Below are 20,674 nucleotides of genomic sequence, written 5' to 3' on the forward strand. Positions count from 1 at the left end.
GTGCAGAATGTACATGCTATTGGCAAGTGCCACTTTTTGGTCCTGGTGAAGGCAACATGAGGTGATGCAACAGTCAGCCTTTGCTGAAGCTGACAGTTCTTGTGAATAGTAAACTCAAAATGTTTGAGTGATTTTTATAAATCACAGTAGCTCTAACCCACACATCCAATCTGTTTCATTCACTGGACCTCAGGCTTGCTGACTTGTGACACCGGGTAGCTTTTGTTGATGTCATTAGCCTAGAGGTTCAAAAAAGACTGTGCTCAAGGTATGCATCAGCATTAAGTTTATCAGACAAAAATAACAAAGGGCCTTCACACTCTGAAAGATACCTCAAAAATATAAGTTCCGAGTCATTTCAGCATATGCTGAAACATGTGTTTTTCTCAACCATGCTATTTTTAAGATGAGAATAAAACATATTTTTGAGGTATCTTTCAGAGTGTGAAGACTCTTTGTAATTTTTGGTTGATTAGCCTAGGGGTGCACATACTTTTTCCAACCTACAATCCAACATTTGGATTATGAATTCAATATGAACAAGAAGAATGATATGTGTTATTACACATTGTGTTGGCTCATAGTTTATAAATTTGATGACCTATTTCGATAGTGTAGTTCTTTGAGAGAAAGTCATATCAAATATAGATAATTCTAAAGGATTCACTTCAAGATGCAGGCGCTCAGAAATGCGCTTCCCAGTTGAATGGGTTTCAGCTGGCATACAGCTCCCATGAGCCCCCCTTCTCCTGTTGCCTGATAAGGCATGTCTAATGTTGCTTTCGTCAATGAAAATTATGACTAAATACTGTCGTCAACGAACCTTTATCACGTGATGAAAATGAGACGAGATGCAACGTAAATGCTGGTCATGTGACGATGACTATACCATGAATTTTGCTCTGGTGTCATTTTTCAGTTTTGCGCTCTCTTTACCAAGACCCGTGAGAGTCCTGTGCTGGAAGATCTGATATTTTGGTGGAAAAAAGGAATTGGTGAGAAACATTTTACTGACAATGTAAAGCAAAAGAGACATACACAGGTATAGTGCTGCCAGAACACACCAGAACGACGCAGTAATGTTTATGTCCTGCAAGATGGGATGCTCTAAGTTGTGATAATAAAATTTAAGTTGTGGTGACTGATTCACAATGTCTACTCAAACAATGCGCACTCTGATATGCAACTGGCATCCAGGAGTGTTTGCCTGTTTTGTTCGACTGCATACATATGATGACGTGGATGGCTCACAGCTACACAGTTTAGTGTCGACTACAGACTATGTTTACCAAAAACAAGTGACAGAATGAAATTCAGATCATCCAGAATAACAAACTAGAGAGTAATCTCCAGGTGGGGCCATGGAGACAAACATCAGATGTGACACTCAGCAGCAGAAACAGACTTAACATTTAACTCAAGTGATGCTGGGATTTAAACTATTTCACCTGTGAGTCATCAGCTGTAGGTCAGTATGACACAAGGAGGGCACAGGATGGCCAGACTTTGCCACATGCTGACCAGGCATGAGCCCCACGCACAGCTGATGTGTTCACTGTTGCTGATTGACATGTAAACCAACATGGAGCAGGAGGAACTTAGTGAACATTCAGTATGTTTTGGAGTCAGTTTAACACTGCAGTGGAGAGCATCTATTTTCTTATAGATCTAGGAGGCATCTGATGACTGCTTGAGACAAGTATGGGGGGACAAGTGTCTGTTTTTCATATTTTGGGTGGAACTTGTTCCCCATAGAGATTACACCCTAGTGGTGATTACAACATTTACCCTGTGATAAATGGCTACTTATTCACATTATTATTCTGCCACACTAGAAGATAAGGTCTTCACCAAATAGCACTACACCTCTGATATTAATGTAACAACAATCAGATTAGGTGAAAGCTTATATCTGCATTTTCTCCTATGGTCTCACTAGGACACATCCTGGGGATTTCAGAATGATAGCCAACTGAGTACTGAGTTTGGGTTTAATGTACTGGCTTCACTTCTCAGTACGTTGCAGAATTCCAAAATGCAAAAAAATATCACACATCAGGGCAATTCACCCCAGCTAAATTACAGCAAAGAATCATTTGTCATGCATCCCAATTAAGTTGCAGTGCTTGAACAAAACTGAACCTGCATGAGCATTACAGTGCTGACTATGAAGTTGTTAAACTACAACCTATTCATTATTTTTTTAATACTCCCTACCATGAACCCGTCACCATTTCACCTTTTCCCAATCAGATTTATTACCATATTAGAGCAAGAGCCTTCTGGTTTTATTTGTTTGTTTGTTTGTGCAAAACTCTGACAAACTCAGCCATGTCTATTACTGACGTCTTGCTCCAGTGGATTCTCTGGCTGAGAACCAGCTTACTACCATTTAAAAGTCAGGGGCAGTACCTGCTTCATGAACTAAAAACCGATACATAATGAGCTAGTAGTGTAATGTAACAAACACGCCAAACGAAGTGCGCGTACACAGACACACACACACTAAAGCTGCACTGCACAGATGTTGTGGAGGAACTCTACATTTCTCCTAAACACAGTACCATGACTACTTCTGTTGCAAGTGACAAAAAAAATATCTCACTGATGAGAGAGAGGCCATTGAACTGAAGTTTAATTATGGTTATGTGTTGACTCACGGCGCTTGGTTTAGAAAACGCAAAACTTAAAAATGGCTTCAAGTTAAACATTAGAGCAGAATTCAAAACCAAACCCGAGCCACTAATGTGACAACACTGCCCATTGCGCTTCCATCATACTTCCTTCTCCACCTTTTTCTGCTGCTGTAGTGTAGGAAAATGCAGCGCTTCATACCCTCAAAGATTAATGTTATATGGCATCGGTATCCAATCTAATAACCAAATACATTCACTACAAAACTATCAGCATTTGCAGTTTAGTTATATAGGCTATATAGGAATGTAATCTTTAGAAGGGAGCTTGTGTGTTTTTGCCCAAGGCCGGCAGAAAAAGTCAGAGGTACAATTTTGGGGAGCCTAAAAAAGTAACAGAGCCTGGAAGCAACTGTCTTCTTTCTGTAGCGTGGAGTTGACAACCTTGATTAAACAATGAAAAAATGTAGACATAATGCAATAACTGCCAGCGGTACGATGCCTCAAAAGGCGTATAAGGTCTGAACATGTAAGCTTAATGAAATAGTATCTATTACTGTAACAGACATGGACACTGATTAATCTGCAGGCAGCCACTGCCCAACTACAACAAACATTGCTCCATCTCACGGATATATACAACACTGCGGGTGGCTTGCACACACGGTGCTTTGGGGTGTTAACAAGGTGGAGCTGCGATCACCGTGTCATCGTGGAAGATACACAGCAAGAGCAGGGGCCGTGCACAAACCTGTCACAGGTTAGGCATGGTTCTACCGCGGTCCAGCCAGCAATTTAAGATGTCTTCATAACATTACCTATAAGGCTATATGTCTTAAGGGGGAAGGCCTGGCCTATAACAGTGGTCTCTGTTTGTGAACAAAAGCTGCTATGGGCACCTTCTCTGCCATAAGGATAATCACCTTTATTTGGCCAAGTATGTTACACACAAGGAATTTATTTCTGGTATAGAACTGAGGCAGCCATCTGCGGCGCTAACTCAACCGATGGCTCTAACCCTCGGGGGCAAATTGAGGGTTTGAACCACCCACTGAACCACAGTCCCCCATGGCGAAGTGGTCATAACTCGCTAACTTTAGCTGTGAAACAGAGTGGTAACACATCTTCTTGCAAATGCAACGCCTTGTGGGAGACTCTTGGCTTGTGCATTGAGTGCAAGGGCAAGTAGGAAGTTAGGTTGACAGGCAGGTAGGTCATTCAGTGGTTTTGCTTGGGATGAGTAAAATTTCTGGTCAGGCTTTTTTTCAGCCCTGCCATAGATGACAGATATTTTTTCTCTGTGTTGTCAAGTACATTTAATGTATTCATTACTATCAGGATGAAAAGAGAAAATCAAGAAATGTAACAAGAAAATGCTTCTGGAAAGAATCACCACCCTACCTTTAAGTGTCAGAAATAGGTGAGTAGACTGGTCAGAATGCAGCTGGTGTGAATGATGAATTCGGAAACAATACCATAATTTCTGGTTGTAGCTCTAGCTTTACTCGGTGACTGACAATCACCAGGTTGTATAAGTCATACAACATAGACCTTTACATCTCTGACAACTGTGCTCTCTAAAATTACACCCTATAACCTCTTGGCACCTCATAACATCTGGGAATGGATCATAGAGATTAAACATTCATATATTTGTTTATGCTAAATGCAGACTAAAAAGACACGAGTATTTGTCAGAACAATGACTCCAAATTCCAACAAAAGACAGTGACGGCATTTCAAGAGAGAACTTTGTAAACTCACAGTACACCTTGTTCAAGAACAAGGATTTTTTTTTTTAAAAAGCTCCAGTCTCTACAGTTTTTATCTTATTTTCTGTTTGTGTGCATTTTAATATTTGTGTATTATAAGGCATATTATCTTACATGGTACATTTTGAAATTTCAGATACTTGTGGTCAAAATGATGGTCATCAAAGTATGTTGTATAATTTAATGCAAATTTGGATATAAACTGCAATAATGAACAGTTATAGGCCTGTGGCTGTCATTTAATGCACTTTAGTTCATGAAAAGATGGAACGCTACTCCTCCAGACTCATCATAAAAAAATATGTATGACACACATCTGATCACAACCACATATTGATTCAAGAAGCACAATCTTGGTGAGGCATGGTGGCGATGGTGACGATTTTATCCGCATGAGTGATGAATCAGCCAATGCGGGAGAATGTGTGGGGAGAGAAGAGATTGCAAGAGACAGGCCCACCTTTGGAAAAATAGCTGCTCTGACAGATCTTAATTTTGACTCTATGCTGAGGAAGGGGAAGCCCAGGGAAGCTCCTACACAACCGCAGGGCAACTACCAATTACATTACTGTTTATATTTCCAGTGAATAAAATCACTGGTTAGTCCAGTGTTAATTTTGACACCTGAAGTTGATTTTGTTTTAGTCTTAGACCTTTGAAATAAATGCATATTAGTTTTAGTCAAATTTGAGTCTTGATTTTTCTTAGTTTTAGCCAATAAAAACAATACATTTTATTCTAGTTTTCATCTGTTTTAATATTTACTGTATGCTATATCTTTTTGATCCTGGTTGTGTACAATTACCACGGTTACTCGTGTTGTTCCCATCCAAGTTTTATTCACACATTGTTCCTCTGCTTTGCAGAAGTTGGACCCACTCACATTTGTACTAAACTCCTCTTCACTGGGTTCAGCTTGAGAAGTGACACTAAATTGTAGGATAACATTAAAACAGTCAGATCTCTGCAGCGAACATTTAGAGATGATTTATGGCTGGCTGCCCACATTAATCCTGGAACTGACTGATAGCAACACAAAAAATATCCGACTGAAAGGAACATTAATGTTACATCTACATCCACAGCGTTTCATGTTAAATTATCCTACCGTTTCATATGGCATGCTGCTGCATTTTCCTAGTGTCATCCAGCGAACTTTGTGTATAATTCTCTGGGTTGTAGATGAATATGATTCATAAATCTGTTTCTTCCAGGAAGTGCTAATGCTAGAGACAGAACATTATTGAATGTAAGACCATATTGAAACTCATCAAGCTGAACATGGTGGAGAAAAGGGTTTTACTGACCAGCACCTACACTTTGTGATTATACAGATACGGCAGGTCATTAACTTCATGTCCATTTGTCCATCTTTCACATTGTTTACTCTTTATTTGTTGATGAAAAATGTAAAATATTTAGTTATAGTCCTCGTTATCAAATGTTACTTTTATTTAGTTTTTGTTTCATTTTCATCCTGAAAAATAGGTTGTCAACTACAGTTGTTTTTGGCGGCCTGTTTTAATTTTAGTTTTACTTCAGGCAATCACGCTCTGGTTTGTGTTTTTGTGAACAAAGCACCATCTAATGGTGATCCCATGCAAATCAAGAAATAGCTCTTTAATGGGAGTGTTTACTTTGTGTGAAGCTGTCATTTTAGTTTTTATTAGTTTTAGTCACGTTCATACTCTTTTTAATCTAGTTAAGTTTCAGTCAACTAAAAGTCTGAGCATTTTAGTCTTATTTTAGTCTGAATTATCCATGATAGTCATGGATAATTCTGACTAAAATAAGACTAAAGTGTTTCATCTAGTTTTAGTCAATGAAAACTGATGACATTTAGTCTAGTTTTAGTCAATGAAAATTGTATTTTAGTCTCTTTTTAGTAATGCAATTCTATTTAACCCAGTCAATATAGTATAAGTAGATTTTGTGGCCACATTTCTCCTCATCTTTTCTCACAACACATTGTTTTTTTTTCCACTTCTATGTAATGGAATTTTTTCCAAATGTCGTTTCTTCTTTTTCTCCCAAAGACGAACCCTTGCTGACCGGCCATTGGTCCCTTTCTCTGTGTCACGCATAACTTTGTTGTCGCCTTCTAAATAATCCCGCAAGTGGGGCTTAAAGAGGTGATGTTGCCTGCGTCTGCGCAGTGCGACCTGATGCAGCCCCTGAAGTGAGACATAGGAAACAGAAATACTGCAAAATAATAATAATAACGTGACTGAACGAGATGAAATACCGTTATATTTTGTCTCGTTTTGGTCTACAAAAATGAAGAGACATTTTAGCATAGTTTTTATTTTGTAAACCACATTTAGTCTCGTTGTTTTCATCAACAATATTTCATTATACATTTAATTATAGTCATCGTCACATGACCAGCATTTACGTTGCGCGTCGTCTCATTTTCATCACGTTGATAAAGGTTCATTGACGACAATATTTAGTCATAATTTTCGTTGATGAAAGCAACATTATTCTCAACGAATATTTTTCATCATCATTTCATTAACAAAATTAAGGCTGGGTTAGTCCACAATATATACCTCAATAATGACTAGCCCCAGTCAAAAATGATCAGACCCAGTGTTTTGTCTGTTGGTTTTGTTTTAACCAAAAGATAAATAAATATTTACACAAGTATGTAAAGTTATACTGATTAAAACTGACCAGCAGAAAATTTTCTCACTGAAGCTGCATTTTTATCTTGCTACAAAGTTAACTAACCTGTTCTTTAACATCAAACAATTTAAAGTGTTAAAGAATGAGCAGCCTTTAAGGAAACAGACATGTCAGCTCTAGTCGGGTTGCACCATGTTCACAGGTATTTCCACTGTTTTGGTCACAGGGCCAAAATATAAAGGCCTCCTCCTTGAAGACTAAACTTACATCATGCACTTTTTCATTCACATGGCTGGTGTACATACAGACAGTGGACAGAATGGCTGCACAGTGTGACACCAACAAAGATGTGGTTTCAGAAGGTTTTCATGAAATAAAATTACAGTGCAATTAGCTGTGGCTCAGGAGGTAGAGTGGATCGTCTCCTTAACCGAAGGTTGGTGGTTCAATTCCCGGCTTTTCCAATCGACATGTCAAAGTGTCCTTGAGCAAGACTCTGAACCCCCAGTTACCCATGGTGATATAGCCAGTTTGGGAGTGCGAATGGATGAATGGTCAAATAGAGTGAAAGTGCTTTAAGTGTGCTGTAATGCATAGAAAAGTGCTATACAAGTATAAGACCTTTTACCAAAAAACAGCCTTCTTATTTAAATATTAATGTATAGATAGTCAACTTAAGAGTTAGAAGCCTTATTACCTTTGAACTTGTGGAATACAGCCCAGAGTTCAGCAATGTCAGTGGCAAAGGTGATGTCTGTGTCCAGGACAATGACTCTCTGCAGGTCAGGTGGCAGTGTCTTGGTGAGCACCAGTTTCATCAGACCATAAATCCCAGAGTAATGTTTGTTAGGGATCCATGACACCTCAGACTGAAACACACCAAAGAAGGGTGGGATCATTTGCTGTTAAACTGACAGAATATTAGAAATGTGTATTTTACATAGCAACATTCTTAAAGATGGTTTACAGAGCCCATAACTTCTTAGATAAAACAAAGCATGTAGTAGAGAGATCAACAAACACCACAGGATATTAGGTCTAGTTGAATGCATCTCTGAGGGAAGCTATCTGTTAGTGAGGTGAAGAGTGTGAGATGTTGTTCACCTTCAGCTCATCTGCATCATAGAAGTCAACCCTGACAGCAGGAACCATCCAGGTATGGAACAGAGAGGACAGGATCTGCTGAGCAATGGCATCTGTGATGAAATGGAAATGTAGGGGGTTCCGTCTGTGGACACACAGACACAAGCTTGAATAAACTCAATGTTCTTTCACCAAAACACTGTGCAACACATTCATACTGGGAGGTTTCCGCTACGATTCAACTAAAAACCCAGGAAATAGGGTTGATCAATGTTTGGATTAACTGGAAAGTGAAACCATTCTGAGAAACAACCAACCTTGTATCCTAGAAATCATACATATGCAACTAACATGCAACAGCAAATGCATTGTGAAGGGAATCTAATTCCAAGTGCATGTAATTTTCTTTTAATATGATGAGAATAAGACCAAATAACATATGAATCAGACAAATTGGAAATATATTGATATTGAATGTATCAGTAAAACTTTCACAGACACTATGTTTTTTTCCATCCAAAATATCTGATCATGCAGTACATTATCTGCTCATAGAGGGTATTGTTTAGGCTGTTGTTTTCTCATGTATCAAGATTCATTCAACCCTCTCTGAATACCCAAAATGTTTGAATAATATGGTAAAGGTTTCCTTTTTTGGTATATTCAGTGTGGATAGATGCTAACACAAAACCCACAGACAAGAACAGTATTCTTCATGTCCCAAGTTTTCATGCTGTTTCGCTGAAGAAAGGCCTTCCGTACTCTGAGCTTTTGTGATTAAAAACTTATCTGTTCCACAAAAATATTTTGAACTAGAGGCTCAGAAAATGTACAAAATGTCCCAGGAGAAAGTCAGTTTGACCAGCTGGCTCGATTCAAACCTTGAGAAAATCAGTAAAATGGATATTACCTGAGTGAAGAATCGTAAATCCACTAGGGGTTATTCATGCTTGTGTGACCACCTACTCTCCTGTTAGTAACGGCACTGTGAAAATTGTTTAAAAAAAAAAAACACCGGGATGTTCTTTATGTAGGTAAAGTACTGTTCTCCAGCCCTCCTGTTTTCTCTCACTTCAGAGCAAGGAATGTACGGTATTATCGTTGATGTGCACATTTTTCAGTTCTCATGTCTCCACCCAGAGTAATTTAGATGGAATGACCAGATTCTTTTCCTGACACAGTTGTATGACCTGTGTTGCATGGCATGGCAGACAAAATATTGTACTAGAATTATTATAAATAACTTCCCCAGTCATAATACCAGCAAAATCTACAACATTATGAAGTGTCAGTGTGTTATTTACCTTTTCTCATGCCCATGTGGGCTTCAGTATATTGGGAGAACAAGCAGACCTGTCAAAACATCTTTCCTACAGCACACTGTTGTTTTCGGTTTGCATTTAGGATTTGTTGACAAGAAAAACAGAATAATGCCCAACTTTTATTTAAGCATAATACTGAACAACTGCAGAACTCTTGCAAAAGAAAACTGGAAGACTTTTCTAAGCCACATAAAAATAGAAGTGTCAAAAGCAACAGTGGAGATATCCTGACTTGTAGTTCCTAGTGTGGGTCAAGCTCCAGGAACACTGGATCCTACATGTCACTTTATGCAAGTGCTTCCTTGCACCATCCCTTCTTGGTTAGCATCCACATCTGTGCAACCCATGGCCCCTATTTGTCCATTAAGAATTTGTGCTAATTTTCTCAGACTTGACAAAGCTTCTTCAGATCCTCAGATGGCTTAATACATTTAGTTTCTGTGGGCAAATATTACCCCCAAGATTAGTAAAAATGGACTAAGACTTCAGCTATGTATCAAACATTAATACATTTCTGATACATATGGAAATACAAAGCACAAACTATCAAGTACAGAAGCTTTAATTAATTGCCTGGTCAAATTTGTTTTATTTATTTTTTGATCAGATATTTCCTGATTTAAATCAGAATTTTGTCAATGCACATTTAATTTGAGCAAAATTTTGATATAACTGATGTATTGAGAGTACATTTCTTATTTGAGAATATTCAGTAAGCTTCTTTTGTTATATAAAAAGTGCTCTGTTAAAAAAAAAAGAAGAGGTTACTACATATTTTTGGCCATCATACTGAACATGTTTAAACAGTGTCCAGCCTTGACTTGGTGGAAACCAAATATGATGGCTCCAGCCATATTCCTATCAACTCCCATTTCTTGCAATTTATTTTGCTTTGATTCTCGAGAGGCATCATATGCCCAACGAATATATCATATGCACATTTTCACAAAAGAAAAGCCCTAACCTCCACTCCAACTGTGACCCTAATGTACAGTTTTAGCTCCTGCTCCAGAACAAGTGAGTAATTGGGCCTTAAGAAGAAAATGTTTAGTCAGTGTTAATAATATACAGTACATAGTTTGAGGATGCATGTGTGCAGCCAGCCCTGAGTTTGATAACGGCAGCTACAGCACAACACAATAGATGATTCATGAGTCAGGATGGCCAAAGCTTCATTCAGAAAAGACTGCACACTCTGTATCTCACAGCTCATACACACAGCAGGATGTGGCGTGTGCAAAATAAGTATTCAGGACATTGAAATCGAGCCTGTCAGCTTGCAAAAAAAAAAACAAAAAAACAATAATAATAATAATAAGATCATCCCAACCATGTGTTTATGGTTGTTTCAATGACAATTTGTAAGTGTGGCACTGAAAGGGTCCTTTGGGTTGGCTTCTAAGGACATACAGCCTTTTAGCTGGAGGACTTGTTCAAATCAGGTCAAAAGACAGTGACACTGAACTGAGGATGGAAGCCCCCCTGGGGTGTCTTGTACTGAATGACTTTGGAAATGAAAGTGTCAGCTGCACTTGCTCAATAAGTACTGGAGGCTGGAAGCTGTCAAAACGTATCAGAACTCTGGTTTCATACAAGCTGTCACGCACAGCCGTACAAATATAAATGATGTCAAATACATCCTGATTACAGGGCTGGCTGGCGATCTAATCTTCATAAAACAATATTGTTAAATTATTTTAATAAAGACTTTCAGAGTGAACACAGATTAAAATTAATTGTGCTACCATTTGCTAAGAGAGTAGTGAACCATATCCTGAACCAGACCATTCGCCTTCACGCATAGAGGAAGTTACTTCCACTGTATGTAGAGTAGTGGTGCACAGATTCAACTACCATTCATTCATTCATTCATTTTGGGGGGGGGGCTGGAGCCAATCCCAGCCGGCAAGATTCAACAACCAATACCAATTCAAATAACAAAAGTCAATGTACTGCATTTCACCCCTGCATGATACTTTGTGTTTAGGGAATGTATCAATAAATCCCAGCCCACCATGATTGAACAAATCCAACCCAACATCCTCTTTAAAAGCCTTTGAAACAACATTGTGTTACTTCAGCCTGTGCTTATGACAGAGAACAGTATAACAACTACAGGGTCATGTACAAACTACATTTGAGCACTATGAAAGCAGATTTGAAGTTTTACAGTGTGCCTTTTAAATGATTTGTAAGCATACTACTGTAAATTGACATGAGTGGAAGTTGTATTAATGGAGGGAATAGCCTCAGATGATTCTAACAAGCAAGTGCATGGCATTTGTGTGTTCAGATTTGATCTGTGACTGAGAAAAACAGGTGTCATTTTTAATGCAGATTGATTCAGCTGGTTTCCAAGAGTTTCTCTTCACTTACTGGCAAGACCAAGCAGGATTTGACTCTTATTTGAAACCGCTAACACTTAATCAAAACGAGCAAGTTGATTACTAAGCACAACAGTAGTTAGACTCTCATATTTAATGAACCCCCAGGGTGGCATCAGGAAAATATATTTAAACTGATAGAAATCATATGTTACATCAGCCAGAATAAAACAACAGAGATGGTGATTGTGCTTCTTAAGTGTCTTTGGTCATAAAAGAGAAAATAAATGAGACAGTCTGAAGGTGTGTCTGCCAGCAGGACTTAAAGCTTCTATCCACAAAAAAATGAAATTATAATTGCACTTATGATTAATTCACCTGCAAATCTGGAGTTAATTAACAAGTAGTGCTGTTAGAAGCTGTGATGCTGAATGCACTCCGATTGATTATTAATGGATCCTCCATATCAAACGCATAATAAATCATTCATTATTCAAATTTGCATAAGACTAACAGCACATGCCACACTTCAAGTCATGCTGCACCCTATTTAATGTTTAAAGGTCCTCGAATGTGAAATTGTCAGTGGAGGTTTGACTTTTTCATCATCAGGTCCAACAGGAGATGTACTTTAACAGCTCTGCTCACTTGCAATGAGTGGTTTTTTGTCATTCACAATAGTTTAGCATTAGTTGTTTCTTCTTTTACACAGACACCTGTAGTGTCCACAAGTCCAAAATAAACATTTTGGAAGTGATGTTTTATTCTGGGGGACTCAGAATATTAATAATTACACATAAACACATAAACACGCTCCTTTGATCAAGAAATGCCTTTAGTCACTGCAAAGACTTTGTCCTTAGAAACGATTCCAAAACCTGCAGTTACAATGTGATAACATGGATGTTCGATGAAACCCAATCCATGCTTTTTATTTCAGATGCTTGACAAATCAACCAGAAATCTTGTTCATCCTACCCAGGAAAGGTTACATAAGAAATTGTTCTTTGATTTTTTTCATTTTAATGATTGTGTGTTGTTAAGTGATTGTCTTTTATTCTCAAAATTACAAAGTTAACCATTCCTTTATTTCTACAGAATGATCCACATATGTTTCTTGTCAAACAATTTGTTGCTTAAGATTAGGTATTCCAGCCATGGTGGAAGAATTTTAATTTTCAAAAGTTTTTCTGATCCAAACTTGTAGATTATATGAACTTCTCTCTGCTGTGCCTGAAGTATCAATCAGAAATCCTTATCTTAGCCATAAGAACCTTGACCAGTTAGAATACTGGGTCTGCGGACCCAGCTCTTGGCACTCCGGATCCTGCTCGACTCTGGCCCAGAGTGCCCCGAACCAGCGCTTCTCTCCTCCTGGCCATGTGGAATCTCCAAATCTAAATGGCTAATTCCTGCTCACAGCCAAGTGCACTCTGGCTAGCTGATGTCTCATGAACAGCGTAGTTATTAGCTATTAGTTACCAAACTACAGTCTACAACTTAAAGCAATCAGTAGTTGTTTTCCCTCTCCCTATTCATGATTAGATCCCAGAATTTAGATCTAGAATCTAACTCAACTTTTGACTTCCACCATCGCCAACCCAGATGTTGCAGTCATTCATCACAGCTTTCACAAATGCTCTGATGAATGCTCTGATCCACCACTGCTAACAACAGACGGTTGGGTCATTCATTCCTGAGAGTGTTCACAAATGTACCATTTGCATTACATTTCTCATCCCGATCATTTTCCCTGTGTACATATTGTAAATAAATTTATTTAGCTTATAACTGGCTTCATTATGTCATCTTTGGGTCTCTTTTGTTTCCAGTATGCAGGTTCCCTGGACAGGTAGGATTGATTTCTTTCAGATTTAGACTGATATAATTACTCTAAATAATTGTTTAATAGTTTGATAGAACTATATCCATCTGGTGCCCTAATCTAATGAGGTATTTGAATATTAAATATTGATGTTGTTCATACGTGTAGTCATTTCTTCTACACACCAGACACATTCTGAGTTCCACAAGTTGGGCAACAAGTGCACACTGGCAAGGTTGTAATTTCACTTATCTCACCACTTGTACATGTGTTCTGGGTAAAGATGCACCGATTGATCGTCAGGGATCAAAAATGGCCAGTTTTCAGTGTGATCTGCCTTGACCAGTGACCAGGCTGATCACCCTGAAATATCCGACTTTGTGCCAATCAGATTTAAAGGCACAACAGTCCAGGTCGCACACACAGTGGCACAGACCAAAAGTGTAGCATGTGCAGCATGTATCATCTTGCACTCCTGTCTGTACTGGTGTGTGTTCACTCGTGCATTGGAAGCGCTTGGTTTACAACCAGTTTACAGAGGAGCTACAAAAACACCATAGAGAAGGGGAAATTACATCCAAATCTATGTAAAATAATATACAATTACGAAATTATTGGCTGCACATGAAATCCATGTACTGTTTATATACAATGTATCCAACCTGTGGTAAAACACAGCAAATACAAACCACACACAGTAAAAAAGCCAAAGAAAGCCATACAAGCAATTTGAAAGAAAGATTGTGCTCTTTGGAAATGGGTGTGAAGCTTAGAAGATCTTTTTTTTTCTGAGGGGGAGATTACACCTGGATTGTTCTCTTTTAATATTTATATTATTTCTGACAGCAATGACTTTAAATAATAATAATTTTGTTTTCCAAGATCACTTTTTTAGACAAGTCAAAGCTTGTGCTATGTTATCATCCTTAATATGCAGGTGTATATACAGTTGCAAGAAAAAGTAATGGCACTGTTTGCAATTTCCTGGTTTTCTACTACACAAGTTGGTCATGAAATGTGATCTGATCTTCACCAAAATCACAAATATCAACAAACACAATATTTCCAAGCTGATAAAACACAAACAGTCATGATCTTTCACTAAACTCACCCATTACTAAACACACCCATTAAACATACAAAGTGATGGTGGAAAAAGTAATCAATGAAGAAAGAATGGACGTGTGGTTTAGAACTGCCTTGACGTATAAAAACACTCAGTGTCAGTGTGCTATTCAAAGCAGCATCAGATGATGCGAGCCATACCTCACAAAAAAGGGATCTCAGAAGACCTATGATCAAGAGTTGCTGATTTGCATGTAGCTCGAAAGAGTTAGAGTCATCTCAAAGACTTTAGACATTCATCATTCTACAGTTACACATATTGCCTATAAATAGAAATGATTTGGTACTGTGGCTACTCTCCACAAAACCGGGCTCCCAGCCAGGATCACTCCAGAGACACAATGCAGAATGCTCAGTGAGGTGAAAAGGAACCATAGAGTAACAACTAAAGACTTGAAGGATTCATTGGAGTTAGTTATCATCTCTGTTCATGAGTAAACCATTCACAAAATACTGAACAGGCATGGTATCCATGGCAGGACACCATGGGGGAAGCTATTGCTCTCCAAAAACAACACCGCAGCATGCTTGAAGTTTGCCAACAACCACCTTGACACTCCACAACACTACTGGGAAAATGTCCCATGGATAGATGAAACAAGGGTAGAATTGCTTGAGAAGAACTCACAGCACTACGTAAGTTGTAAAAAGAGATCTGCGTACAAACATGAAAACATCATCCCAACAGTGAAGTACGCTGGAGGGAGCATCATGATTTGGGGCTGTTTTGCTGCCTCTAGACCTGGACCGCTCGCCATTGTGGAGGGGAAAATGAATTCCCAAGTTTATCAAGGTATCCTACAGGATAATATCAGGGTGGTTTTCCATGAGGTGAAGCTCAGAACAAGCTGAGTGATGCAGCAGGACAATGACCCTACACATCAAAGTAAATCCACTACACCAGGGGTGCCCACACTTTTTCACCTTGTGAGCTACTTTTCAAATGACCAAGTCAAAATGATCAACCTACACCAAAAATACTACGCGCGCGCACACACACACACTATATATATGAATGAGTGTCGTAGTTTTTATGAACAGTCTGAAAGAGCCGCTCCACATTTCCCTTCTTTGGAATAGTGATGGTAGATTGGTAGAACAAGCAAACGCATTTCAAACATAACGTCGCGAAAAAAAAAGTCCTCCTCCCATTCCGCATGGAATGTTTTCGATACGTTTCCGGTTTCTTACTTGATTTGGCTCCCCCACTCATTTTGTACCCTTTAGTAGAAATTAATTCCAAGGCTGACAAGGTAGTGCGCTCACTGGAGTTTTGCAGTAGCTCGTGCGGTTGACTGTGCATGTTTGGTGACTCGTGTGTCAGAAAAGACAAGATCTCAGACTGGCTGCCCTGCATGTCAATCAAGTAGCAAATGACATAGGGAGGATGGATGATAGGCTATAAATGAATGATTGTCACTTTCTGCTTTTCCTGTTAGAGGTCGCCACAGCAAATCGTCACACTGACCATTCACATATTAACATTTGGCACGTGTTTTACAGATACATCTAATTTATTTTTGAATGGCACACAATCTACCAACACTACCTTTGCGATCTACCGGTCAATCGCGATCGACGTATTGGGCACCCTTGCACTACAGAATTGCTTCAGAGACACAAAATCTGCTATTTGGAGTGGCCCAGTCAGAACCCAGACCTCAACCCAATAGAGATGCTGTGGAATGGCCTCAAGAAAGCCGCTCACATCAGATGTCCTAAGAATATGGCTGAGCTGAAGCAGTTCTGTCAGGAAGAGTGGTCCAAAATCCCTCCTGAATGTGTTCAACCAGTTATTAAAACACTGTTGCCATTACTTTTTCCACCATCACCTTTAATGGGGGTGTTCAATAAAGACATGTCAATTTATGACTGTGTTTTATCATCTTAGAAATATTCTGTAGATATTTGTGACTTTGGTGAAGATCAGATCACATTTCACGACCAATTTATGCAGAAAAGTTGGAAAATAACTGATTCTTCTAAACATCGATTTTAGGATAGGATCATTTATAGGGGAAGATGTATTGACAATGTGATATTAATTTGGGCAGGGTCAGAAGAAAATTTGTTGTCTTTTCATCAGTACCACAATAAGTCTATTAAAAATACATTTAGAGCACAGCTCTTATTCACTTTTTGAACTTAAATATTTCTAAGGTTAAAGAAGGTTTCTACTATTAGAAGCTATTTCTACTATTTCTATATTACTATATAGAAATCCCACAGCCCATAGTATTATTCTTCATGCTGAAAGATGCCATCCCAAACACCTTAAAGAGAATATACCATATAAAATTTCAAAGACTGAGGAAAATTTGTGACAATGAAGATGATTTTGATCAGAAAGCTGCAGCGATGGAGAATCACTTTTTTCAAAGAGGTTATGAAAAAAAACAGTGGGAAAAACAAATGACTGAATCTCTATTATTTACAAAAATTCTAGAATTGGTCAGTGATAAAAGACAAGATAGTTACTATGTTTTTGTCTCTACCAAGGAAAACTACATTTGATTTTGAGTAGAGACAGAGCATTAAAAATCCACCAGAGGTTTGCATAGCATTGCTTTTTGTTTTCCCCTTTTTACTGGAGCCTAAACATAACCATGAAAAAGTTTAATTATGCTAACCAGATAGGTTGGACTAAATAAGTCAAACACAGTCAGTGAACATGTTGGTAACAACATTCAGTGTCAACATTTTAACTACTTTCCGGATACATGAATCACCATCATTTCCTGAATATGCTACAAGAAAACCAAATCCTGCCGGTATTACCTCCAGAACTTATTTTCTGTTGCAAATTACTTGTGTATAAATTAAAATGCTAGGAGATAGGGTTGGTGTGAGAAAGAGAAAAAGAAAAACAAGAGCGTTGCTGTACCTGTGGAAAAGGACGGATTTAACCAGTGTCACCACGTCTCGGCTGGCGTTGTAACCGGCACATACAATGGCCACATGGATGGTCTGTGAAGGAGATGTTAGAAAGAGAGAAATTCTTTCTGACACAGGGTAGAAAAATACTGACAGAATTGAAATTACTGAGTAGAAATAAAAGGTTTGTAGATATTCTTCCTGACAACAGTTTATTAACCAACTAATAACTGGAGTGTAACTGACCAATAATAACTAACAGTTAACTAAAATGAGATAATTGCTGGAAAAAACTACCTTAAGGCATTTTTCCATAGTTTTTTTTTTTTTTTTTTTATACATATTAGTTATTATCATTACTTACTTTCATAGCTTTTATCATAACAGTTATCTGAACCATTTACTTGTGAAATTAAAAGTGGAAATGACCAAGGAATGGAGCATAGCAAGATCTAGTGGAACTTTACAAAGGACAGTTATGACAACACCTTTAGTATTTATTACATTTAGGACAACTATTAACAATTTCCTAGGTTCCTTTTTTAAAATTATGTATTTAAAACCTTTTGAAAATAAGATTTTATAAACTGTTAGAGCAGGGGTTTTCACAGTCTGACTATGTGATCTTCATTCAGTTAGAATCTAGACACCTGTGCCCCACATATGACACAACACAGGGTAAATATCACTATAAAGGAGACTGTCAAAAGTTTCCAGAAATATAAGAACCATGTTTTTGGTACATTCTGAGTCTTGGTCATGTAAATGAATATTGACAGTGCAACATAAAAAGTTCATATTATAGATTCTGTTACTATTAGTCTTTGTTTTACTCTGGTGATAATTATACTCTATTATCTGTTAATAATGTTTGTTGGATGTTAACAGGAAGTAAGGTATAATGTTGCAAAGAAATCATAATCTTACAACTTCTGTCCTGCTTTATCTTTTTTCTTTTACAAATTGTCACCATTAAAATGATGCAAAATTAGCTATTAGCAGGCAACTATTGGACATACACTTGTGTCTAGAAGAATCCATTTTCTTTAACTGACTTTTAAACAGTATGTAAATATTATGCTGGACCTTCCACCTCCTTCAGAGCCTTGGGTTATGGCTCCAATTGCAGCACCAAATGTCTTACCCTCGTGCCAGCTTGACATGTCAAAACCCCACTCAGAGCACCTACAGTATTTTCTCTGCAGGCTAACCCATTAAATGAGCCGGGGTCATGTTCGAGCCTCGCTGGAAGGGTGCTACAGAATGCCCTCCTCAGATTTCACCTCCTCCAACCCTGGAGGAGTTCTGCGTTCCCTGCAGTCGGCTGCCTTCTGAACAGTGCCTGGCTGCAGCTAAGAACTTCATGTGAGTGGCAGATGATGTGGGAGGAAAGTAGAGGGTGCTGATATGAAACCATCTGAGGGCATATCCTTTGTCAGACTACTGCACACAAATCTCACACCTGCCACTGAGAAAGTGTGAATCTCTGTTTTGGAGGAGATTCAGCTCTGAAGCTGAAATTATTATTCTTGGTGCATTTTTAGCCTGTGCTATAAACAGATATGAGAATGTAATATGAAGTTGCTTCATCATACCAATAATACTGCACTTACAGCAGGTTTACCAAATCTGTGGAGTACTTTTCCCTCTATTTTTTGTTCAATTGTATTTTTATCCTAGTACTTCCCACTTGCTATCTAAAATATCTGATAATTGTATATCAGGCATGTGTCCGATTTGTCAAGAAAGGAACATTGTGTCCCTTATAATAAGCATATATGTAATCTTTATGCAAAAGTTACATTAAATAAAAGTGTAAAGAACTGTCACTGCTGTTCTCTTATTGTCAGTAAACATTGTCATTATTGAAAACACTGTTATGCATTAACTTGATAGCCCCACTTTTATTAAAATAAATTCCCATCTATGATTTAATTAAGTGCTTCCCTCACAAAACAAGTATCTAAAGTCCTTCTTCTATTCTATTATTAAATGCGTGTAATTACTACTCAAACTGTTTTGGTTCATTTAAAAAGTACTGCACCAATTTGGTATTGTTACCCTGTTAGACTGGTGGGTTTTTTTTTAAAGGATCAAAAATTGTTTTTTTTTCCATGCATTTTTCTTCCTTGTCAAAACATTGCACCTACATTACCCACAATGCCACTTGACTGTTGATAGTTTGGTCAGAGACTCCCAGATGTCTCTGAAATATTTTAAACTTGTAGTCTTCAGGCCCAACTGACATCACTTGAAAACATATAAAACATACCAGACTTCACACAGCTTCCTCTGGAGATGATGTAGTACTCCTACACCTTGAAACAAAGTGGGTAAAACTTTGGAGTTCCTCTTTAAAGAAAATGCTTAGACTATTTTACTGGGCACTGTGCTCCACTCACATCATTTCACTGTTTCTGACAGGGTGTTATAGTGGAGGGGCCCTGCCTTGCCTGAAATATATTTAATTAACATATAATATACTGCATTAGATGTATTAAGCAAAGGGGAAACAAGCAATTGGACTACACCTCACTGAAAGGAGTGTGAGAAGACTGCTTAAACCATCATCAAGCAATGACATTGATAATAAAAGGAGATTGATCAGAACGCGTCTGATTCAGCAGCTGATGGATGCTTGACGGATCATATTCTAATTTATCAAAGTAGATGAATCATAAAATCCACAGTCAAAAATATTAGCACAGTGTTACTCCATACTTTTTTTTTTTTACTGTCAACAAATTCTGTGAAAACCCCTATATCAGCAGTTTTTAGTCTGCCTCACAATAATAATACTAAAAAAGACCCTCCGAACCATGACATAAAGAAAAAAAGCTCAGTAATTTCTTAAAACTGGTGATGACTGTAGTTTATAACAAACATTACTCAAATAGGAGGAGACAGGACATTGGCTGGGGACTATTTTCAGTGGAAGATTTATCCACTGTCAGTTCTTTAGTGAGTACTTGTGGCAGTAGTAGTTCTTGTTTGCAGACTGAATAGAACTGAACACAGCCAACACGCATCACATAAAAACCTTTAGTAATCTTATTATACATGCTTACAGCCTTATGTTTTTTGGAAA

The 20,674-nt window shown here is 38.1% G+C and overlaps 1 protein-coding gene across 3 annotated transcripts in view; it reads right to left on the reverse strand.

The window, feature by feature from the left end:
- large1 (LARGE xylosyl- and glucuronyltransferase 1) overlaps window positions 1–20,674 on the reverse strand; it is a 133,339-nt gene that overhangs the window by 58,155 nt on the left and 54,510 nt on the right. For all 3 annotated transcript variants that reach the window (XM_020608235.1, XM_020608237.1, XM_020608236.1), the window contains 3 exons: window positions 17,597–17,679; window positions 8,138–8,261; window positions 7,731–7,902 (listed from right to left, as the gene is read on the reverse strand). In XM_020608235.1, coding sequence (XP_020463891.1) covers window positions 7,731–7,902; window positions 8,138–8,261; window positions 17,597–17,679 — 379 coding nt within the window. The remainder of the gene's footprint in view (window positions 1–7,730; window positions 7,903–8,137; window positions 8,262–17,596; window positions 17,680–20,674) is intronic.

This window comes from Monopterus albus, unplaced genomic scaffold (genome assembly GCF_001952655.1).
Source record: "Monopterus albus unplaced genomic scaffold, M_albus_1.0 scaffold92.1, whole genome shotgun sequence".
In the NCBI taxonomy this organism is placed as follows: domain Eukaryota; kingdom Metazoa; phylum Chordata; class Actinopteri; order Synbranchiformes; family Synbranchidae; genus Monopterus; species Monopterus albus.